We start from the raw sequence: 25,610 nt of genomic DNA on the forward strand, positions 1-25,610 counted from the left end.
TTATAAAAAGGCATTTTTAAAGACAATTAGGAGAAATTGAAATAAGAACAAGATTATGAATTACTGTTTTCAGTATCCAATAATACACTTACTTTTGCATCCTAATTTTGGTACAGCACAAAACAAGGAAAACAAAAATTATATTAAGTCATAAATTCATATTAATTTAATTATATGTAAAGTGCCATATGGGATCATTTTAAGTAAAACACTTAAACACAACTATCTGTTTCCTTAAAGTGGAAAGAAATACAGTACTTACCTTTCATACGTTGAGATCGCGATGGCGCAGTGCCTGATTTACTGAAAACGCTCACAAAATATTAGCTTGATATTGTTATGCAACTGCAGTTTGAATGAAGGTATTTGGCATTTAGTACTGAAGGCACTGTAAGCCAATCATAGAAATTTAATTTGATGACAGGGTTTGATTGTTTGCTTTGGGGCCACACCCTGCAATGCTCAGGGGTTACTCCTTGGCTCTGCACCCAGGAATCACTTCTGGCAGTGCTTGGGGGACTGTATGGGATGCCAGGGATCGAACCCAGATTGGCCACTTACTCGCAAGGCAAGCAAGCGCCTTACCCGCTGTACTGTCTTTCTGGCCCTTGATGACATTTTTTGTGTTTTGTATTTAAATATTAGCAAGACCTGCTTTTGGTGGGAAGGTGTTCTCTTCCCCCTTCCTTCCCCACCCTCGCGGTTGTGCCAGGGATGGAACCCAGGGCCTTAGATATACAAAGCAATGCTCTACCACTGAGTTGCATCCCTGGTCAAAAATGGGCATTCAAAAGGCAGTCTTCTTACCCATCAGGTACTCTTGCCCTACCACCAGATTGCATTTAGGCAAACTACAGCTCTAAATGTGGAAGATAAGAAACAAATGATATTTTTAAAAAGCATTCAGCCTGTGATTCTAACAAACTGATTACAAAAATGCACTTTCAGAGAACAGAAAAAGTGAACCAGGAATAAGATATTAGGAATAGTCTTTAGGACTGGAATGATAGCACAACGGGTAGGGCATTTGCCTTGCAGGCAGCCAACCTGGGTCCGATTCCTCCGTCCCTCTTGGAGAGCCCGGCAAGCTACCGAGAGTATCCCAACCACACGGCAGAGTCTGGCAAGCTCCCCATGGCGTATTCGATATGCCCAAAACAGTAACGTCTCACAAGTCTCACATTAGTTTGAAGGGTGTGGTGCCTGTCCCTTACAGATGCATACTGAAGCGTTAAAGATGAAATGACAGGTATCGATGTAGGGCTTGCTCTCAAATACAGAGGCAAAAATGAGGGTGGAGCCAATGAAACAAGTACATGAGTGAATGGTTATGGACACTTGAGACAAGTGATGATGCATACATAAGGTTTCCTTCTACGATTCTATTCACATATCTTGAGTTCTCATGATGAACATTGTTATTTGCTTTTTGTTAGACCGAGTAATGCTTGGGGGATTCTGCTGGCAGGGTACTTGGGGCTGTTTCCTTCAGAGCTTGGGGGAACCATCCAGTACTGGGGGCTCTCATATAAAGCATGTGCCCCAGCCTATTTTAAAAAAGTTATTTCCCTGGCCCCATAATTAAAAGGTTTTAAGAGAAGTCTAAAGGAAACGATGCACCACTCTCAAGAGTGATGTCTGTCTTGCACTAATACTGTTTAGCTTTAAGCACTACATACACTGAAAGTACACACATCTCAGTAACATGTTAAATGGAGGAAACAATTTCCGTGTAATGTTAAATGATTTTAAAAATCAAATAAACTTGAATGCTTTTAGTCAGGGATGCCTGCATTACATTTTATCATTTAACATTCTTAGCTCATCCATGTGTCATCTATTCCCTGGAGCTGGTCCAACTTCCTCTGTGCTCTACGCCTATAGTTGCATACAATATTTCGTAAAGAGAATCATGTTGCTTATCAAATGCATTGTTTAAATTCTTTCGTTCTAAAAGACCTTAATTTCTCAAATTATGTGTCTTTCTTATGGGCCTTCTAAAAGGCCTTGCTTCAAAGACTCACTTACACATTCTATTAGATATTGTACAAATAGTACAAGTGTGTGAATTGATTATAAAATATAATTTTTTACGTGTTCACATTGCAAGTATGACTCAAAATTCCTTAGAAAAACTATTACTTAAAGTGGCCAAATTCATGGAAAAAGTACAATGGTAGTTACTAATGGCTGAGGGGTGTTGCTCGATGGGCACCAAGTTTAGTTTTGCCAGCTAAGGCTGTGAGAGGTTTGTTGCATGACCACGTGAATATACTTTACTGAATGGTATACTTGAAAATGGTTAAGCTGGTCAATTGGTATTTTTAAACCATAATTTTAAAGAATTATCTAGAAAGATAAAACAAAGTACATAATTCAAAAGAGTGAGGGAAGAAAATAGTCATTCACGTCAAAGTACATGCAATGCTTTTATTTTAGACATGCAAGGAAAGCGATTTCAGAATCTACCAATTTAAAGCAAGCAGCTGTATACAGATAACAAAAGGAGCAACTTTTTGTTACAGCACAGGACATTCAAAGCAAACAGGCATGACACAGGACATATTTATGCAGTCTTCAAACCAGATGAATAACATTGCAGGGCAGGGAGAGGGATGGAGGGGAAAATGGAAACAAAAGACCAATGTTTTCAAATGCCCTCAATGTATCCTCATTTGATAGCTCACCCAGCTGCTTCAAATGCAATGTAGTACAGTGAGAATGAAAAGAATGGAAATAAGTGATATGCCTTCTTGTCCTAGTGTGTGCTGTTACAGGCCTTCTTTTAGTGGCAAACTAGTTTAAGCATCTTTTGTATTTATTGTTTGATAGTAACTTAGTACACTTGAGTTTTAAACTCTCTAGGTGTAGATAATGATTTGGTACTTTTCCTTGTATAATAAAATATACTGTATTTTGAAAGTATGATAATGATCAATGTTAAAGGTTTTACTATTCAGAAATATATACTCAGTATTTAAGGCTTTTTATATTAGAAGAACCATAACAATATTTCTACATAAACCAAATCTTATCATCTTTAACTATATAAGCTCAGTATTAATACTTTGAAATGGTTAATTACTACTGAACTATTGACTGCAGATGAGCTATAGTGGACATATTTCTGACAGTTTTCTGATATCTCTTAAAGGGATTGTTTAATATTGTATAGTACAAATATAATGCCATAACTGTGATGTTACAAATTAAGTACTGTGAATGTTTGTTGTATCTTAAATATTATATAATAATACAGATGTTATTTTCTTATATTATTTCCAAATACCCTTTATACATATTAGTTCATATAGACAGTAATATAACCATACTAAATAGAGCTTCATTCCCTCCACCCAACATTTGAAGAACAAACCATGCTATATATTATGGCACTGCTTTTTGCAACCTAACATTCCAGTTGTATTTTCTTTGGTAAACATATTAAAGACAACTAGGTTTTTCCTCTTTTAAGATTTATCACAGATAGTTCATAAATGACATGCATGAGTTTAAGATGTTATTCACACATTCATAGGTCACTTTTTTCAAGAAGGAAATTAATTCAGTTGCAAGCAGGAATAAGCTGTATTAAGAACACATAGAGAATGAAAATAAAACCAAAAAGAATGAGAACAGGAAAAATTACAATGGTAAGGTTATTGGTTCTATTATTAGAAGATAACCAGTCACCAAGCTGAGGATATTTTCTTTTCATAAGTGTATCAGCTCTATTTCCTCGTGAAATTCTGCATGGGCGATGAGTAGTCATTTAGTACACAGGGACATTAAAATATTCATGGCGTGGCTACAAAAGAAATGCAATATTCTTACACACAGTATACAAACTAACACAGACAAGCAGATTTCTACAATGGCTAGTGCAGAGTAAAGAAAACGGAAACTTTCTTTTTTTTGTGGTTTTGTTCTTTGGCTTTCACTAAATATTTAGCATTTTTCCCCATAGTTTGGGGGCCACACCTGGCAGTGCTCAGGGTTTACTGCAGGCGCTGTGCTCAGGGATCACTCCTGGCAGGGTTCTGGGGCCCATGTGGGTTACTGGGGATTGAACAAGGGTTGTCCATATGCACTTTCTTACCCTCTGCACTTTCTCTCAACCCCTTGAATGTTTAACTTCTAAACAGTACCCAGGAGTTCAGCTTCATTTTCCATAACTTCACTATATCCTGGGTAATCAAAATTATGACCCGTATCTTACAAAAATCCCAAAGTACTGCCATTAGTAATACTACACTGAAAAGAATTTCAGGGAGTCATCAGGGCAATACTGAGTTAACTGAAAATTCAAGTTAGAATTTTCTTCCCTGGAGTTTTTTTTTACCCCCCTTCAAATTTTGTTCTGTCTACAGCGCCTTACGATTTTCTAAGAGTCGTTGGTAGGGTTTCCGCATATACCCCAACACCACACCCATGCTGGGGCCGAAGCTCACCAGGGCAGTGAAACATGGAAAAGGATGGGGGATGGCCATGAAGGTTTTGAACAATTCAGTCTGCTTTGAGACCAAGGGTGTTACTTAAAAACCTTTATGACAGGAAGTAGACACTCATGGCGGGTGTGGTGTTGTAACACTGTGTATGGAACCTGATCAGTATCCATACTGTAAATCACAGTGCTTAAAAAAATCTTCAAGATAGATTTTAAAAGAACACTCCAAAAATATTTGTTAAGTGTGTATGCCTGAAAATGTGTCTAAAAATATGCTTAGCACATCAAGTAAACTGAGGTGAGGTTTTACACTGACCCAGGTGTCCCGAGTTAAATCTAAACTGTGTATGTGTTTTTCAAATTCCATCACCTTCATATTTATGCAGCTCGGCTACAGAGTCATGTAGTGTTCCAATATGTCACAAAACTCTTATGTAACCACTAAACATCAAAGTACGGGGATAAAACCACTAAATACCAAAGTACAGGGGAAAACCACTTAAATATTCATCCTTAATTCCAAAACAACTAAGAGAGATAACTGCCTTTTTCCCTATTCGGAATAAATTATAGAGGAATGAAGCAGAAAGTTAAAACAGTATTATTAATAATAAATTAACCCCCATGTTTAATTTTCTAAAAGAATCTCTTCTTTTCATATGGGAATTCTATCTCTATCAATAGCATTAAAGATTCATAGCATTTAATATTGTTTTTGTCAATGAACCTCTGAAACTATTCTAATACTCTCTTGTGTAAAAAAAAAAAATCACAAGCCTGAAAGATAGATCATTATCACAGCAAAATTCCCTGTGGCAATATCAGCAAATGAAGTAACTAAGACTACCCCTGGAACTTAATGTAATTACACTTCTTATGTAATGCGGAAAATATAAACAAATGCAAACTGAATCCATATGCTATACCCTACTATATTTTGGTGCATGACATTATTTTGCCACAGATTCTAGTTTATATCCAATTAAACTCTTTTTATGACACGCATTCTCTGTTTTCAGGAGAAAGAACAAGAAAAAGTTTAAGACTATCAAATAATCTTTCACCTAAATAATATCTTATAATATAAAGTCCTTTGAGCCTTTATATTATAGCTTTTCATCTTTTATCCTCTTGCTTAATCTGTTATTACACTACATCATATGAGATGTAAATGTGGAGAGCTTGTGCCCGTTACAAGAAAAGAGATAGGTAGTTTCTGAGAGGGTTGTTCCTCCCCAGAATTTGAAGGGAAGAGAATGAAGACCTATATAGACAATTCTTACATCTGCCTACCACAAGACATTTATCAGACTTTTAGGAAAGGGATCATGATAAGCAAAACTATTCTTTTATAGCCCATGATCCTTTCACTGTACTTAAAGAAATTCACATCCATTATTTGTGGAAAATACAATGCTGAGAAAAACCTGCCACTTGAAAAACATTCTTCATAAAGAAAGCACACAAAATAAGTTACTGTTTTACTGCTTGAAATTAATAGTTCATGTCCTAAATATTTCCCACTAGTTTAGATGCTGGAGTATGAATAAGTTATACTATAAATAAATGCCTTAATGACTACTTAACATTTATGGTTGATTTCATTTAAATAATAGCTATGCCAATAAGTAAGCAAGTTACTTTTTCTCTTATACGAAAAAAATATTCTAGAGGATTAATGAGAACTCCAGTATTCTGGACCCTCGTACCACTAGTATATCTTATGGATCATTGAAAAATTACATTAATTGTGAACTAGATAAGAGCAAAGTATATTTTAACTAGGTCTATGGCCTTCTATTACCCAGAAAACCCAGACGCTGTATTTTTTTGGGGGGAGACACCTGGCAGAACTCAGGGGCCACTCCTGTTTGTTCAGACCCACAACTGGCAGTGCTGGGGCACCATATGCGGTGCAAGGATTCAAATTATTGTGGTATCTGGCCACCTGCAAGGCAAGTGAAGTGCCTTAACTAATTTCCTATCTCTCTGGCCCAGAAAAGAACTGGTTTTTTTTCTGGGCCACATCCAGCGGTGCTCAGGAGATGATATGTAATGCCAGGGATCTAACCAGGTTAGCTTCGTGTGAAATAAGTACCTTAACTCCTGTACTATCTCTCCAGCCTGAAATCCAGGTCTTTATTACACTAAAATTTCAGTGATTCAAATTACATGGGGATATGGGCCAGAATGATAAGTGGGGAAAAATGTTTTTAATTGCTTTAAAAAAATTAAGCTGCAAGTTGCCTTTAGTACAGATTCCTTAGAGTCCCCTTTTTGGAATAAATTACACTTATTTTCCAACTGATATGTGCCTCCAATCCAGGGCAACCCTTTGGCTTATCAGTCATTTGCTCCCCATTAAGTCTGTTTCAAGCTCTCACCATTTTCCTCGTTACTCAGTTCTTTCTTTCCTAAGACTCTCAGAAGCTCTCCTCTACGTGATGTAGTTTCTCAAGGTCAAGAAACTGGTCTCCTGAAGAGAAACAGCCTCCCTCCACACAAGCATCTCGGGACAAGAAGGAAGCCAGCTTTTCTTGCATATACCAAGGCTTTTCATTCCATTTTCATCCTTCCTCCCATGGTACTTTCCCTCTTAGCCTATTCTTTTTCGTTGCTTTGCCTTAGCCCCTTCTCCTTAACAGGCATGCACGCTCAACTTGCCTCCACAGCAAGAGGAATCCTTTCCTCACTTCTGTACAAAAAGGGCCAGCTGGACTGTGAGAGCAGCACTCAGCTGTCGTACCATTCCGCAGAAACCACTGTCTACCACCTTGGTTTGAACACCGGTCTGTGGACCGCTGTGTAGAACAGGTGTCGGTCCGCAAGTACAAAAGACTGAAGAATACTGAAGTATAGATGAGGGGAATGAAAGTATACATGTTCTCAAGCGCCTTCCTAAGAAAAGACAAACCCTGGGACTTAGCCCCCCGACCCGACATTCACCAGACTAAGCTACTGTCTGGAAAGTAAAGCAAAGTGCGAATCTATGAGGAAAACTAGTATGCTAGCCACCTGTGTGAAGAACTAAGTCTGGAGATAAGTGCTGAAGTAAATGAATGGTATTGGATGCAAAACTGAAAATCTTATCCCCTGATTTTTCTCTACTCGTGTGATAAAAGAGAAAATAATTTACATTAAAATAAATATGAATCAGTGTGATTGGAGTTACTGCTCAACTCCAGTTTTCCTAATAAAGGAACTAGAGTTCGTATCTTTTGCCCTTCGTGGTCTAGAATACAAACATCCTTTTGAATATCCCTTACTGAATTCTGTGGCAAAAGATGCAAAGTCCTTACTCTTAAACTAAGGTCTATGTTCATAGCAATGAATAAAAAAGAAAAACTGAAAGCACTTTTAAATCAAATTTATTTGATAGGACTCCTGGTGTCAGTCCTATTTCATGACCAATTGTGAAACGCTAAGAAAGTGGAGTGATTTTTTTTTGGTTAAATTAGCAAGGCGTGGCAAGAGCAATCTGGCTGCTCCAGATGGTTAGTGTCTAAAATGGCCAAAAGCGCACAACTGTTTCACTTTATGTGCTGAAATTTTTATTTTTAGCAAATTCTACTCTAGTTCTATTTCCTGGAGTAGCACAGCGTATACTCTTCCATTTACGCAGCAGCATTTTTCTTTTAAAAATTGTAATACTAATTGCAACTTTGTTTTAACAAACTTCTAGGAAAAGGCAGGAGAGGTAAGAGGTATTCCCCCAGAGATAATACCTTTATGTCAACGTCTGTCTCTAGATCTTTACTCACTTGATGGACTTTGAGTATATTTCCATAACATTGCATATAAACTGATCTCATTTAGTGCATTCATACATGACTGTCTGTACTGTAATTTCCTTACCCCATTTCCCATGGACATTCTATAGAGTATGCATCTCTTTGAGAGCACTTGTGTATTTGTTGGATAAATTCCCTGATGTCTTATATAAAGTTGAAAAATGATGATGGGATAACTACATCTTACAAACTGCTCGAAAATTTCTTAGTGATAGAATACTAAGGACAAATTACCTTTGTTGGCAGTCAATTTTAACCTTTTATAAAAAGTAGAACAACTTAGCAAATATAACTAATTTCACGTCTATAGTGTTATATTTGCCTTCATCTTTTGGAGAACTTAAAGTGCACTCAATTTAATCCAGGTGTTTTCCAAACAGGGAATAATTCTTGGAGTGACTGAATTAAAAAATTCTAACTCTAAGATGTAAAATTCGGGTGGGTGGGCAATTGGGTCCCACCGCAGTGCTCCACGGTCCCAGGTGCTGTGTGCGGGAACCAGGAGCCCCCTCAGCTTCAGATCGTGGTGGTAGTTCTCTGGCCCCCTAAGCAACATTTTTAAAGTATAAAAGAACAAAGGGCAATACCGAGAGAGAGTCTCTAGATACAAATCCTGGCCACTTAAACTCTTCCTCCTTTATGATCAAATCCCTAAAGCGAATGAGGGAAATCAGCAGAAAATTCAAATATGTTTTGCCTGCCTGCAGGGCAAACTCAATTGTTTCCAGGTAAAAACTCAATTACCTTAACAGACATTAGAAGATGTGGGTTGTTTCTGAGGAATTAAATTACATAGTGATATCCCACAAGCTTTGTTGCTCTGAGTTAGGAGCGAAAGTCAACCAGATCTTATATCCACAGGCGCTGGTTATCAAGTCAAGGTAATTTCAGGGAATGAGGCGATTTATTTTTTAATTTAGCAGTGCTAGGGGCCTGGGGTCCACTTCCCGCAATACTTGCTGTGACAGACTCGATGTTCAGTGCTAGGAGACAACAGAACCATGCTGGCTGGACCCAGAACCTAGAGGTGCTCAGAGGGTCATTCAGCGCAGGGACCCTTGGGGTCTTTGTGCCCGCGGCCCTTGAGCTATCTCCCAGTCCCTGAAAGAGGTGAATTTTTAATAGTAATTTATGCATCCTGAACCACGTCTATCCTTCTATCACAACTTTTAGGATTTCCTTTTAAAAATTCCTACCTTTGATTCATTTCCACAGTCATTAATAGTCTGGACCACATATTAAACTGAAAAGATGTAGCAGTCTATGAGTGTAAAATTAAGTCAAGATATCTCTAGCACCACACTGCCGACCATTTCGACCTGATCCTTTGTTCGGGGAGAGCTGTCCCGGGCACCACACGATGTTTACCAGCATCCCTGATCTTCGCCTACTAGATGCCAGTTGCACCCTATAGTCAGTTGGAACAATAACAAAAACTTATCTAGTCAATGCCCAAAGGCGCGGAAGGAAGGAGAACTCCCACCAGCACCCCAAATGAGAATCACTGAGTTAACCTATTTTTTTCTCTGGTTGCTGGCTAAGATGAATGTTCCAATGTGCTTGTCTGTGTTTGCCAATTCTTCTATAGTGGTAAATTGGTTTTTAAGAAGGCAACAGTAGAAACAAAGGAACATAAAATGAAGTGTCAGTAGGGGTAAAAAAGGGACTCACACCATGATAACTTTCAGAAAGTACTTTTTAGAGAAAAAAAAATCACCTACACCTAGGAGTACGCTCTCTGCAGGGCCCGATCCTACAGCGCATGCCGCCAATTTAGTGGAGAAGCATCAGCACTGAAAAGAACAGAAAAATGGGAGACCACAAAAAAGATACGGATACTATTTAACAATTTTTTTCTTTTTCTGTTTGGCGTCATTATTTGATGTAGTGTGTATTTCTTTTTCTAGTTCAATACTTTTAAAAAATCAGTTTATAGTGAGTGAATATTTTTAATTCTCAATTTTTCATTTTAAGTGGCCCAGACTTCTAAGAGCTGGCTCAAAATGAGCTAAAATGAAAAAGCAAGAGAAGGAAATCCTCAGAATTCTGGAAAGCAGGCAAAATGAGCTTAAAACAGATATAGCAAAATGACTACAAACTGAAAAAGCCCTTAACAAGAACATTTGGCAAAGTGTTTATTAAACAAAATGTAAATCAAATTTGTACTATATAAGCCTTATGTATTTTCTGTATCTGCCCTTGTGTACTGAGGAATTAAATCATATAGTGATATCCCACAAGCTGTTTTGCTCTGAATTGGGAGCTAAAGTCAACCAGATCTTATATATTATGTAGCTTATATCTTACATTTCAGGGATCAGTGTAACCAAACTTCAGTTATCCGATCAAGTTTACCTATAAAAATTTAAAATATATTGGCATTAAAAAAACTATAACACTAACTACAAAGAAAAAAGTTTAGGCTTAAAGTTTTTAATTTAAACAGTGGTAATTACAGAGGAATGTATAATCTGGAGTTTATCATATTAAAGCAAATACTATGAATTATGTCAAAATACTTTTGCTGTTAAATGATACTGCATATTTTTATAAGCATGTTTAAAAATAATATAAGATACCCGGTTTTAACTAGCATGTCTAAATATTCTTCATTACAGCAAGATGTTTATTTAAATCTCACAACTTCATGTTAAAAAGCTGTTTCTAAATATTGCCAAGTAGGGGCCAGAGTGATAGTGCAGCGGGTAGGGCACTTGCCTTGCAAGCGGCCAGCCAGGATTCCACCAGGAACCACCAGGAGTGGTCCCGGAGCGCAGAGCCAGGTTTAAGCCCTGACCGCTGCTGGGTGTGGCCCCCAAACCAAATAAAAAATATTCCAAAATATGTATCAAAGTCATTTTAGTTCACAAGGGTTCATTTTTTAAAAGACATTACTTTTACTCCTAAAATTCTTACCTTTCCATTTTTATGAAGTCCAACAGATCTATTAATTACTTCCAGAGAGATGTTGCAGAATACTAAGATATATATCATGCAGCCCCAGCACTAAAAGAAATCAATTTTAGCAGCACTAATTCTCCATAGAGCACCACTTTCTTGACAAGACAGATTAACAACTGTAAATCCAGTAAAACTATTCATAAAGTGGATCGTCTGGAAGTAGAAGCAAATTCATGACCGTAATGCTTGCTTTTGGTATCTCACTCATCTTTCATTTCTTGGATTACTTTAGTGAGAAACAATACCAACAGCAAACAAAGCTCAAAAGGAAAAGCCCACAAATTTCAAAACAATGCTGTTAGTATCAAAAAGAAAGGCTGACACATCTCAAAGCGCTGGGCGACACCGTCATGCAGCTACCGCTGAGGGTTAAAGCCCAAATGCCCAGGATTGGAGGATTTGATCTTCACGGATCAAGCAAGGGGTTGAAATCATCCCACGTGCAACAGTCTTCGCATAGCACTCCATTTTATCCATGCCACGAAAAATGGTAAATTTAGTAGTTACCAATAAATAAGTTGGGGGTCAAACGAACTAAAGCCTTAGACTGCGCTTTATCATAAGATATCCTCAGACAAACCTCCCCATTCTTCATTCTGGCTCTAAAAAATTAAGGAGCAGAGAAAAACTGGTAAGTGCCTGTCTTTACAAAAAAAAATGCAGCACATATTCCCTCTGTCGGTACATATGTATGTTACAAAATAAATCCAACGCTCTCTCCCCGCAAAAGAATCTACTTTAGAACAGGGATTTAATTAGTGACGGTGGGAAATGTTTCAAGTATTGCAATGAATGACAATTTAGAAATTTCAGGATGTTGCACTTTAATAATTAAAGAATCAAATTAAATGCAAGTGGCATGTTAAGTAAACATTTTCAATTCCAACAGCCAAACACTAAAAATTAGGTAATGGACTAATTTTCTGGGCTTTACCCCCAAATTTAATTATGTATTAATACAACCAAATACAAAAAAGAATAAAAACCGTTCAGTCTAGAAATGTCAAAACCGAGCCTTTGTTTACTATGTAATGAAGTAAAAAGCATCTTTATTGTTTAATTATATCTGATACTATATCTATACCTGATATTTTATTCATTTTTTATTATATGATATTTTATTCAAATACATCTTTTTCTCATTACTATGATATGCTAATAGAAAGTTGACTTTATCCACCATATGCCTTACCTAAACAGTACATATTATTTATACAAATTAGGTACAAGGGAAATTTTAAAGAAAATTATCTGTAAAAATAAACATCCTTATGGATAGGAATGTATATTTCACAGAATTTAAAAGGCCTAAAATCAACAGAAGTTTTCATTATTGAGTCATCTTAGGGCTTGAGAAATAATCAGCTTCAAAGACCCGACACCAAATAGGAAACTCAAATACATATAAAACTAGATGAAAAACAATTAGGGCTTCTACAAATTTAGAGCTGTGTTTAGATAAATAGAACTTTAGAAGCAACATTCTTTTCTATATTACCGAAAAATATCGGAATCGGTTGTCCAAAGCAGAATGTTGCAAACATATACACCGCGACAATCCACCCGTGGGGAGAAGAGAGCCGAGTGGTTCTGACACCACACAGCTCTCGAGTCTAGCAGATGTGGCTTTGGGATTCGGGCCATGCCAGTTGCTAACTAGGTGGCTTCAAAGCAGCCACGAGAAACTCTGGAGCATCTCTTAGAATTAAGGCTCTGCTGACCCCTCCTCGGGGTCATGAGGATTGGCACGGGCTGGCCCACTCCCAAGCACTCAGTAAGTAGTAGCTACTATCATTTCTTTTCTGTTGTCACGGTGTCCAGACATATGCTTTTTCAGTGGTTCATGGAATGATTTTTTTTTCTCATTTTGCATTCTATTTTATAAACCTCATACTCAAATACCATTGCAGAAATGGAAACATGCAGGGCCTAAGAGACAGTTACAGAGGGTAAGATGACTGCCTTGCATGCATCTGTCCCAGGTTTGACCCCTAACATCCCAGATGGTCCCGGAGCCTACCGGGAGTGATCCCTGAGAGCAGTGTCTGAACATTGCCAGATGTGATCCCCAAACTAAAACCAAACAAACAAAAGGAATTGTAAACATGTACCGTGTGTTATCTTAGAAACAAATCTATTTTAGGATGCAAAAAGCATTTTGTCATGCTTGGATTTCTTCTGACAGTATGTTGATGAATAATCTGCAGAACAGGTTAGCCTGTTAAGCCGAATAGAGTCTACCTTGAAGATTTACTGCCCCATAGAGTAAGGTCGGCTCAGAAAGGCTTTAACCTGCAGTCTAGAATTATTTGTACAAAATCCAGAATGGACCACCTTCTGCCTCCTCTAGGATTAAATGATTAAGAAAATAAAGATTGTTTTTCAAGCTACTGAATAAAAATATCTTATTTGGGGCCAGAGTGATACCCGTCACATGTTCTGGTCCCCCGTACATCACCAGGAATGACTCCTGAGTGCAAAGCCAGGGGTAACTCCTGAGCATCTCCAGGTGTGGCTCCCAAACAAAACAAAACAAAACAAAACAAAACGTGTTAATCTACTACTCACTTTGGTTTACGTAAAAAACAATGTAAAGAATCAAACAAGAAATAGGACCAAAGATCTTTTCCTAATGACAAATAATTGCAAATACAATAGTTAGCATTTTTGAACTAGAGTGAAATAGAGTAAGGAGAATTTTATTCATGTGGAACCAATGAGATCCTACACTTTTTCCTCACCCTTATTTTTCCCAATTAAAACTATAAAAGTATCACTTTCAAGAAGGAGATGTTGGGCTAGCACTCGCCTTGCACACAGTGGACCTGGGTGCCATCCCGGCTCCCATCTGGTACCCTGAACCCTCCACCATGAATTATCCTTAAGTGGATTGCCAGGAATAAGCCCTGGGCACTGCCAGGTATAGCCAAAACCCAAAATAAATGGATATGTTACTTTCTATTAAGAAACTTCCAAAGGGGAATTACACACTGAAAAATAAATATGGGTCTCTAATCACTTTTTAAATCTGAATACATTATACACTCAATGTATGCTTTAAGGAAAATTTAGTGTATCCTTCTTATTGTAAAATCTGTAGCAATTTCCAAGTAGAACTGAAAACACAGTCCAGGCATAAGATGTTAGTGCCATAAATATTACCTTCCAGAAAAAAATACATTAGAAGCAGAACCTAATAACTTTAGAGGCATTTTAAAGCAAATGTAATGCACTAGAAAATGAGGGGGAACTGGGAAGAAATATTAGGATCTGGAAGGACACGGCAGAGTTCCATAGTGTGAATGGCATCAAGGGGAGGGACAAGTAGGACAACAAATCTAATTCCTGATCCCAGTTATGCTCCAACTTCTAGAACAGTCGGATCAATGAACAGCAAACGTGCTTTTAAAACCAATTTTACAACAAAAGAATGAGCTTGAAGCCAGTACACACGATGTGAAGAAACGTGAGTAAAAAGTAATTCACAATGACGTTTGCAATCATTTAATAATCGTGGCAAACTGCACGGATGGAAAAGGTGTTGTGCTCATTTCACTGCTGACCAGCAGACACTATTAGGGCTGCCTGTCAAGGAACTTCAGTACTTGACTTTTGCCGGCACCTTTATCCCTGTTTTGACAACGAAAGACCATGACATACCAAATACACTGCCTCCTATTTAATATAGCGAGATTTCAGACGATGGCATCCCCACTGAAGCAATCCCCACAACGAGCCACAGAGAGCACATGATGCAGAGGAAGCACTCAGAGTAGCCCCATCCCTAAGAGGCCAAGATGGAGGCCAAAGGAGAAAGGATAGTTCCTTTTCTTCCTTTCACATTTCCGTTAAAACAAGAATGCTAAAATAAAAGATAATTACCATAAGACACATTTTTATACTTATTAGTTCCCTTTTGTAATGCTATAAATATTCAATTTGATAAAATTATACTTATCATTAAAGTTTAACTTGGTGCATAGGTTAAGGTATCGATAATTTTTTAGAAAAGGGTAGCTTTATGAAATATTAAATTTCACAAATGAAATACGTAACAAGCATACAATTAAGCCAAGATAACAGTAGAAATTACTAAGTGAAAGGGCTTATTAATAGTTCTGGTGACATGGAAGCAAGATGGATATATAGTCTGTTGGGGCCGGAGCTATAGTACAAGATAAGGTGCTTGCCTTGCATGGGGCCAACCCAGGTTCAATCCCTGGCATCCCATTAGAGTCTCTGAGCACCACCAGGAGTAATTCCTGAGGGCAGAGCCAGGAATAACCCCTCAGACGTGGCCCCAAAGACATGAAAAATGTAATCTGTTGATAGAACATGGTTTGTTACATAGGAGTAAAAAGAAGTACAGGTACGTTTGTAATTAGTTTTGCTAACACAAAACTAGAGGGTTCTACAAAAATTAGTATAACACTTATTTGCTTGGCTACATTTGCATTTAGTGGATATGAAGTGATATGAAGTGATATGAAGCAATCTGGAATGAAAATGAAAATTTGGAATGAAAATGAAAATCTCACAGTCAACTTCTGATTCGCCACACTGAGAAAAAGATTATCCCAAATTACTCTTACTTTTGAAGGATCATTCCCCTTCTTACAGTCTGTCAACTTAAGGCTGAGACTTGAGTGTTTGGGGTCCCAAGATGGGCATCAAGGAGGGTCTTAGTGACAGACCACTTCCAATGTCAACCCAACAACCACAAGAGTGGGCATGACCAACACATCTTCCAGTCAATGAGCTGCAAACAGACACTAGGTGACAAGCATGCTTCAGAGTCATCTGTAAACTGAGAATTAGGGAAGATGACTGGGGCCTACCTACCAAGAACAAAACATGCTAGCGTCCGTCCAAGACGACGCTTAGGTCACTTACCTCCTGCAGTAAATCCGCCTGCTCAATTGCTTTCAGCACATTTTTCTTGGACGTTTCCTGAACTTCTCCTCCCAAGAGAAACTCATCCAAAATAAAGTAAGCCTTCTCAAAATTAAAGATGATGTCAAGCTCACACACCTGGAAAGCAAAAAGCACACAAAACAAAGTATATATGTATTTCACATGTATATATTAATACAGATTGAAAATGGAAGCAAAAGACACGTAACCTATCAGGCAGAGAGAAAGTTCTGACTCGAGCAAATCAATCTTAATTCTTTCTAAAAATCAAAATCTTGCTAAATAAGCATCACTGATTTAGTCAGCTTAATTTTCAAACCTCAAAATCTTGAAAACATAATGCCTACATGTTAAGACTTGACTATGCAAGCTCCCAACAGAGCAACTTAATTCTCTACTCATGAAAAGAGATCTTTGTAAGACACGTACCTTCTGGGTAATGTGATTATAGATGCTAACCAACCCTAAATTCTACACCAAATAGTTCCAGAATATTAATGCTTGTAGTTGTACTCCTTTCCTTTTCTAATATTTTAAATCTCATACTCAGAGCCATAATTAAATGAGGTCAAGAATTCTGGCAGTCTAGGCACACTGACGAGAAAGTCACTCTTTCCCTTTCACAGATTATTTTCAAACAATTCTCAAAATGATCAACTAATAAACACGTAATAGAAGAGATGAAAAGAAGCATAATGGCATTCCATTTCCTTAAAATACTACTCACGCTGCCAAAATATTTGTCAAGCAACTCCACGTAACGGTGAATGATTTCCAGGGTGATCAGTTCGTTGTCCTGATCCTCAATAGCGCAACAAAAATACAGGCTAGCATATCTGAAACGAAACAACGTGGGAAAACGGCATAATAATATTTTCTAAACAAACCCTGTTGTCAAAGACCTCATTCCTTTTAGAATTCATTTGTTTGTTTACAGAATCTTTGGGTCCTGGAGCAGGGGTTGGGAAATGTCACACTGTCACCTTGATCCAATACCAGCTGACGGCCAGAGGAAGCCAGGAGGAACATCTGTGTCTGTCATGGACCAGGCCAGACCACAGGATTTTCAGGCCCCCGGGCTGGCTATTCCCCTCCCACCTCCTAAACAGGTATGTAAGAGAAATTTTGAAAAAGGAAGAAAAGTTAATCACCTGATCTAGAAAGAGTACCTTCCTTTTCTTCCTTGAGGCTCTTCTTCCTTTTCTTCCTGTTTCAGAATAGTCTGAAACAGTGCGTACCATCTTTTTATACACCTCTGGGAACCAGGGCCAGTCTGAGCCATCGTCTGCAGACTGGCCGTGACCAGCAGACCACTGGGGTCCCATCTTTTTAAGCCTGCAGACTGGCACAGTGCAAGGAATGGCAGCTGAAAACCATTGTTCTTGAACAGAAGTGACCCACGAGTACAGAGAGATGCTGTGACTCAGCGAGAGAGCACATGGTGAGTAGGGGTGATGCCCTGAATTGGATTGCTGGCACTGCTCAGTCCTCTGAGCGCGGTCACGCACAGCCCTGCTAGCCCCTGAGCACTGCTGGGTATGGCAACTGTTAAGGAAAGAAAAACTGAACCTATAGTAACCTATGTTGTTTGACATTTACAAAATGCACTGTGATTAATTCTAATTGCAACAAGGAAAAAACGAGCTCTCCCACTGAAATACTTATTGAGGATACTATTTACACAGTCAATATGCTAAAAAGTTTTCAGTATAACACACACAGAGAGATGAACACAGAAATGTATTTGACTCAAGGATCTGACAGGAAGAGACCCATAGACTAGCAGCCAGGTCAAGAAAAAAAAATTTAGAGTTCAGTGGTAGATCCCATATTCCACAGGTATGAGGTCCGGTGAGCTCAACCCTCTACACCTAAAGAAATTTAAATAGGAGCCAAAACAAGAGCACAGGAGGTACGAGAGGATGGCTGACTCTCACAGGTCGGGTCCAGGTTCCAACCCAAGCACCACATATGGGCCTGAGCCTCACCTAATAAGCACAGGGTGTGGTCCCCAAACCAAAAGAAATAAACACAAAATAAAAAGTGAAAAGAGAAAATAAAATAGCCTATTAATCCCTGGAGCCCCTCTCCTAGCTTCTCCAGGTCACCGGCTCCAAACCCTAAGCATAACTGTTATCTTTACTTCTAAGAGCAAGGAATTCCCAAAATCTAGTTATTTTATCCAAAATCTAGGATTCTGGATAAAAACCAGTAATAGATGTAACTATGGAAGTTTTTTTTTCTTTTTGGGCCACCCCCAGGGATACACAGCCAGGGGTTACTCCTGGCTCATGAACTCAAGAATTACTCCTGGCAGTGCTCAGGGGACCATACGGGATGCTGGGAATCGAACCCGGGTCGGCCGTGTGCAAGGCAAACACCCTACCAACTGTATTATCACTCCAGGCCCAACTGTGGAAGTTTTAAAAAGGAACAGGATAAAACTCAAACGTCCTGAAATTTCTCAAGTTCTCTCCTGTTGAATCAAACTTAGGTTATTTAGCCTTGATCAAGAAATAAGGCTGGAAAACGCATTCGGTTCCAAATTAGGGTTCTAGCACACAGGATTATTACACATGATGTAATAAGTCAGAAGCTATTAACATGCATCCATGAGGCAGGGCAGAAGCTGACTGCAGCCTTTGAGGGGGACTAACAGGGTATTTTCAAATGGTTTTTAAGTACAGTTAGTGCTTTCACAGAAGCCAAACAGGTTGGGATGTAGCTCAGTGGCAGTGCTCGTGACGCACGTGTGCAGGCCCTGGGTTTCTAGCACGAAAAAAGAAGAAAACATTGAGATCTAAGACCTAAATACGTCTCGGTTGAGACCGTAATTTTCATTTAGGAGCATCTTAAATGATTTTTTAGAAAACACGATGGGAAATGACTGTTTATTACATTAATGTAAAACAATATAAAGATGCACAATTCAAGTTTTGGGATCAGAGGAAGGAAAGAGGGAGGGAGGGAAGGGAGGGAGAGGGAAAGGCGTGAGGCTCAAGGATTTAGACCAAGTTGTACCAGGACAAGAAAAACCTGATCTTCTGACCTTATCTCCAGGCCTGTATCACTCTCGCTGCCATACACTCAGCATAATGTCCCGCCCCTACTGCCATCACCCTAGAGCCAGTCAGTCACTGGAAAGTGGTCTTCTGTGCTCTTACGAAGGAGGCACTCTGACGTGTTCGCTTATTCCCACAAAGCCTCTTTCCTATCACCACCCTGGGTTTTGCTTATTTATCTAAAAGGCCCATTTGTCTAAAGTAGCCCAGTGGCCATTCCCACTTTTCATTATCCATTATTCATGCTCACTAAAGAGATGTTGCGTTAAAAACTTGATCTAAGCAAAGTGCTAATAACTGCATTACAAGCATTTTACTACTAGCTTGGGCTAAACTTCCTTTTACTCATTTTGTCGCGTTGGTGGTGCCAGGATCCCACCCAGGGCCTCGCACATTTGAGGCGTGTTCTCTGCCAGGAGGCCACCTCCCTGTTCCCCTTGGCCCTCATTTGCAAGATTTCTTCAGCGCTGTTAATTAATGCTTGCATCATCCTCACTCTTTGTTTCTGTTTTCACGGCAGTGCTCAGGGGCTCGTCCCCGCTCAGTGCTCAGGGATCATCCTCACTTCTCTTCCATTGCATGTGGACCCTAGTCAACAACCTAAATTACTTGAATATTTAACCTAAATGTTTTAAGTATCAACTAGTATTTTTTAAAACCTGCAACACTATCTCAATATTTGTTTTCATTTCGAAAAGGGAAAGCGCTATTCAGCTATGCTCTCTTTGTTGTAGGAAGACATCTTGTCACCAGGATTCTAAGAAGACATCTCTTCCCCAGAATGCTTATGGAAGAAACAGAAGCATAAAACATTCATGGGGTCCTCATTCAGGGCTGGGAACTAAATGTTGGCTAAGGCTTTGACATATGTTGCCATTTTAATCCCCACAACAACTCTTCCAGAGAGATATGGTTATTACTTGCATTTACAAGAGACCCAGGCTTAATTGAGTAATCTGTCCAGGAACAGTGATTTGACTCCAGAGACCAAATTTTATATTAAAAACTATAGCCAGGAACTGTACTAAATCAAATATCCTGCAGCTGGCAAAAATTAAAGCACAGTCAAAGCACCATTTTCTGTGTTTTAAAGAGAGAAATACAAACTGTTATGCTGACCTAGCCAAAGATTACCAAGAGAAACTGAAGTGTATTCCCTATTTTTAAAAACAGTTTTTAAAAGTCCAAGGAGCTCATTTTGTTCTCTTATTGACTATTTGTACTCTAAATCTAAAGTAAAATTAGTAATACACTAGTAAGAGGAAAGGTATGTTAGGTTACTTTTAGCAGAGTGGATTAAGGATTTAATTCTGGCACTCCAAAGATCTGAAAGTGCCTATTCTTATATTCAAAACACATGACTTTTCTGCAGTCAGGTAAATATCAGCTGACCGTGGGTGAATGTAACTAAACTGTTCCCAATGCCCAGGGTATGTCATTAAAAATTCTTTTGTTAAGGAAAATCAATACAGAATTCTTCGATAAATTCTCAAGCTAGTAATTTAGATATGTATCTTAAAAATAATGCTAAGACTTTAATCTAGTGCCTCTTCCTAAAATGCTGCACAAAATAGGAATCTCAGAAAGCATAGCGTTCCGTTTCCAAGGGATCTTCAAGAGCATTGTTTCAGAAATGAAACAGAGGGAAAATGACATTTGTGACAGTCACAAAAGTAGCCAGTGGCACAAACACAATGGAACTCAAGCACCCAGGTTTTTAAAATTTCCCTATCTATGTTCTTTTATTCCTCTCCCACTCTTCCCTCCGAAACGGGGGAATTGGTATTTAAAGTATTCTGGATGAAGAGTATAAATAATACCACTTGAAGGAAAACACAAAGATCATTTGCTAATACGAACAATGAAAGTACCAGTTTAGAATTTCTCAGGAGGGAAGCTGTAATTATTTTGCTTTAGAAGTCTTATCTTCCAGCTGGTCTAGAGAAGACAAATTACCAATATCAATAAAAAAACAGTTCTTATGTGGTACAGTAGATGAGGTTTCCAGAATAAAAATGAGGGGAGGCATTAAAAAGCTAATTATAAATTCGAACTTCCATGTGTGAACTATGTATCAATGAGACTGCTAATTTTCTCTTCCCCCAACCCCTTTTTCTGGGTTTTGGGCCAACCCAGCAATGATTAGGGGCTACTCTTGGCTTTGCACTCGGGGATCACTCCTGGTGGTGCTCGGGGCATGATATGCGATGCCGGGGATCGACAATGCCCTACCCGCTGTGCTCCCGCTCTGGTCCCAGAAGCTGTTATTTTTCTAAGTCCACCTTTTATTTACAGGAACCCGACTGCAGTATCAACGCCAGGCAGATTAGCCTTTTACTGTCTTTAAAGGAAAAGCGGTGGCCCAACATGGCTGGGCTGAATGCTGTTTGCAGGAAGCCAAGCAGCGTTCCTTCAGGGATCTTGATTCCCTTGCTAGTATTTGCTTCCTCCACACGGGGGACTCCTTTCCCTATCTAGAAATCACTCTCACGCTTTTATAAAATCTCCTCCGTCCTCCGTCCCTATGTCTATGGGTGGTGACCACTTCTTCAGCTCCTCATAAAAAAAGCTCCCCCAAATAGTCTATGCTTGATATTTAAATGTCTCTACCTTTTTACACTTAACCCCATTTCTTCACAAGAAGTCACTGAAAATGCTCTAGCAAAGGATATTTACAGGGGCTGGAGCCATAGCACAATGAGTAGGGTGTTTGCCTTGCATGCGGCTGACCCGGGTTCGATTCCCAGCATCCCATATGATCCTTAGCACCGCCAGGAATGATTCCTGAGTGCAGAGCCAGGAGGAACCCCCGAGTATTGCCGGGTGTGACCCAAACAGCAAAAAAAAAGATATTTACAAAACGCTGTTTGTATATTTGAATCTTAGCAATGCTTTCTTCAATTGAATATTATGTGACATTTAAGCACTGTAAAAAAAAATTTTTTTCTTGCGGTTCCAGGGATCAACCCAGGTCTCATGCATAGGAGACATATGCTTTACCTTTGAGCCCCATCAGGAGTGCTGGTATTCTTCGGGGAGGGGGGTTGCAGGTAGGAAAGCCATACCTGCAGTGCTCAGGGTACCCGGTGATGCTGGGAGGAAATCTGGGGCTCCCACATGCAAAGCATCCACTGCAACCCTTGGAGCTCTCTCCCTGCACCACCCGAATGCGATTCTGAACACTTGCCTTCCCCGCGGGTCCTCCCCATGTTATACCTGCTTCCCCTGACCAGCTGCTCGCTCCGCCTCTTTCCCTCACTTCCCCCCCAAACTAGGCATTTCCAAGTCAAATTTCTCAGTAGCCATTAGTTGAATTTGAAGTGTTGAATCATCTCACTCCAGACCCTCCCCACTTCACAGGCTTATCAGGCTTTCTAGAACTTACCAGGGTCCAGGCTGTCTTCCCCTCCATCTGCTGAGCACCCAGCAGCAGTCAGCTCTCAGGACATGAGCATGAAGCAGTCTGACCATTCCTCCCTCCCATCTTCACTCCCCAATGACAATCTTTCTTTCTTTTTGGTTTGGGGGCCACAACTCGTGATGCTCTGGGGTTACTCCTGGCGGTGCTTGGGGGACCATAAGGGATGCCAAGTACTGAGCTGGGGTCGGCTTGAGTGCAAGGCAAGTGCCCTACCTACTGTACTATCTCTCCAGCCTCACCACTGGCAATCTGTTAAGAAATGTTAATCATCTTTTTTCCATCCCTGTGTAAATAAATCTTTAACTTCCCACCTAAGATTTGAGTTCTAAACTCCTGTGTTAGTTACTAACTAGCAGAGGACCATACACAAGTCACTTGTCCCAAATTCTCATTTTTTACACAAATTTGATGTTTCAACAGCAGTGGTTTTCAAACTTGGCTTTAGGATACCACTCCTGATCTCACAAGAACAGTTCCATTTGAATTTCTATGCTTGGCACAAAACGCTTTAAAAAGCCACTAGAGGGGCCAGAGAGATTGATCAGAATGAGCACGTTTTGCATGTAGGATGCCTAGGTTAGAGTCTCCGGTTCCACCTGCTCCACTGAGCACTGCCAGGAGTGACTCCCAGCATAGAGCTAGGAGTAGCCTATGAGCACCCCTGGCATGGTGCTCAAACACACAAAATCATTTCACTACATTATTCTGAGACAGTTCCCAGCTCTGAAATGCTATGATAGGGGCCAGAGAGAGGACATGGAGTCAGGTGCTGGCTTTTGTATGCTGCCAATCCCCGACCTAATTCCCAAGTAGCACATTTGGTAAGCTGCGTGCACACTGCCAGGAGTCACTCCTGAGAGCGCAGCGCCAGCAGCAGTAAGCACCAACAGGTGTGAACCCCCGTTGGTGAAAAAAAAGTGATTTTCTTAACAAGTAATACTGAATATAAAATAACCCAAAGATGATCCTATGGTAAAGAGATTATAGTACTTAAGTAATCTCCATTACTTCCTATTATGTAGCGCCCTCCCCCAAAAAATTATTGGAGTGAAACAAAGGAAAATGAGATAAAATTCAGACTCCTCTTCAATCCTGGAAGCCCATAATGTTAGTTCCATGCACACAATAAAGAAACTTTTACTTGCAGAAATGCTCTTAAATTCAGAAAATTATATGTAAGGGAACAGAAATAGAGAACAATGTAAGGATATTTCTTCAAAAAGATTAAAGCAATCTTGAGAAATTTAAGAAACTGAACCTCAGCTATTAATAAAGATGTATAGAATTCTTTAAAAACCCTAGTGTTTGGTCAAGAGGGACAGTACAGGGATAAGGTGCTTGACCCTGCATGCAGCTAACCTGGGTTCAATCCCTGGCAACCGGCAGCCAGAGCCTCGCCAGGAGTGATCTCTGAGTGCAAAGCCAGAAGTAAGCTGTGAGCACTCGCCAGAGGGTGTACCCCACCTCCACAAAAGCTTAGTGTACAAGCCAACTTGAGTCATTTTGCAACATCAAAAATTGTAATATGTATTCTTGGGAAAATGATCTGTTCTCACCTCCACCACAGCAATGCTGTGGACTTCAAATTAATAAACAGTATAAAGAACAAATCCTGTATATACAGTTTTTACATATGACTAATATGCTCCATGTATCCGAGGTGTTGATTAATAAGATTCTAAAGTCAGATAAAAGGCATGCTAGATGCTACTCAGTTTAGATGTGAGGGTGGGGGAAAAGAGGCACAAAGCATATTTAAATTCAGTCAACAAGTCACACAAATTTGAAATATCAATCCTATTTTCCATGGTAAAGAAATGAATTTATTAAATTTTCCTAAACAGATGATTAAGCATGAGAAATCATTTATGCCTTAATTATGCAAATATTTTTTTAAAAAAATATGCCTTGATTTTTATCAGTTGAGCCTGGGTAACCAAGAAAATCATCAGTCATTTTTAAAAATATAAAGGTTTACTTTAAACCTGCACATCTAAATCTTTATTGCTATTTATAAATGTCATCTCTCAAGAGTGCAATTTTTATATTATAAATAAGCTAACATTTGATTCTGCATTTCACCTTTCTGATAAGAATAATACCTTTTGTAAACAATCTTCAGATCACGCCATTCAAGAAAGCTGCACATTTTAGGTTTCCGGGCTAAAACAGTCTGAACAAGTTCTCTTGTAATCTTCTTCTTCTCTTTGTCCGACAGTGGGACATACCATTTTTGCAGGCGAAGCTTCCCTTGACGACTAAAAAGCAACATAAACTGCATCTGTTAAGATAAACAGAACCAAGATTACATGCAATATTTTGATTCAGTAAAGTTACAATTAAGATGACATGTTTCATAGAGAGGCTCTGGGGACCAGGTGCTTAACAAAACCGATTAGCAGTCATCAATATTTCTGTATGCCAATTAAAACAGCAGGAAATTCCAGTAGAAAGATCTTTCCCTTTGATGCAAATCTCCCCACTCCCTCCCTAGTCACAGTAAGTTTGGAGAAGTATGGAAGTGAAAAAAACAAACAAGTAAAACAGGTAAATCTGGAGGATAAAAGAAAGACCATTTTTGAGGTTAAGAAACTGTTTCTACCTGTGCTACATGGACTTCTCTGTACCCAAAGACAATTGTTGACATCAACTGGTTTAGGTACATTTGAAAACAGATTTGCCATCTTTTAATCTGAGGCTGTCTTACTTCATGGTGAATTACTTGTTGACAGACTGCCTATTCAAATCATTTTGAATGGTGTCTTTAGGTAATGCTTATAATTTTTTACAAAAAGACCTGAAATAGTATCACCCCATCCCCTCAGATGCACAATTTTCATAAGAAAGTCTGATTGTAAGATCTCAAAAAATTCAACAGAAATATGCACATAAAGAAGGGAGCGAATGAAAATATCATGAAAAAAACAGAAACCTCTAAAGCCAAAATAAGTTACATTTGGAGATATTACAACAAATGTTTCATTTAAACAACAAAAGAGCAACCACGGATGGAA

The 25,610-nt window shown here is 39.1% G+C and overlaps 1 protein-coding gene across 6 annotated transcripts in view; it reads right to left on the reverse strand.

The window, feature by feature from the left end:
- The window catches only part of AP1S2 (adaptor related protein complex 1 subunit sigma 2), a 29,835-nt gene that overhangs the window by 2,619 nt on the left and 1,606 nt on the right, over positions 1-25,610 (reverse strand). For 2 of the 6 annotated variants that reach the window (XM_055120313.1, XM_055120314.1), the window contains exons 2-4: positions 24,699-24,877; positions 16,841-16,949; positions 16,093-16,230 (exon numbers count right to left, since the gene is read on the reverse strand). In XM_055120313.1, coding sequence (XP_054976288.1) covers positions 16,093-16,230; positions 16,841-16,949; positions 24,699-24,877 — 426 coding nt within the window. Of the gene's footprint in view, positions 1-92; positions 3,809-10,545; positions 10,594-11,706; positions 11,802-16,092; positions 16,231-16,840; positions 16,950-24,698; positions 24,878-25,610 lie in introns of all 6 variants that reach the window. The other 4 variants (XR_008627222.1, XR_008627224.1, XR_008627223.1 and 1 more) reach the window with 4 other exon arrangements.

This window comes from Sorex araneus, chromosome X, assembly GCF_027595985.1.
Source record: "Sorex araneus isolate mSorAra2 chromosome X, mSorAra2.pri, whole genome shotgun sequence".
NCBI lineage: Eukaryota > Metazoa > Chordata > Mammalia > Eulipotyphla > Soricidae > Sorex > Sorex araneus.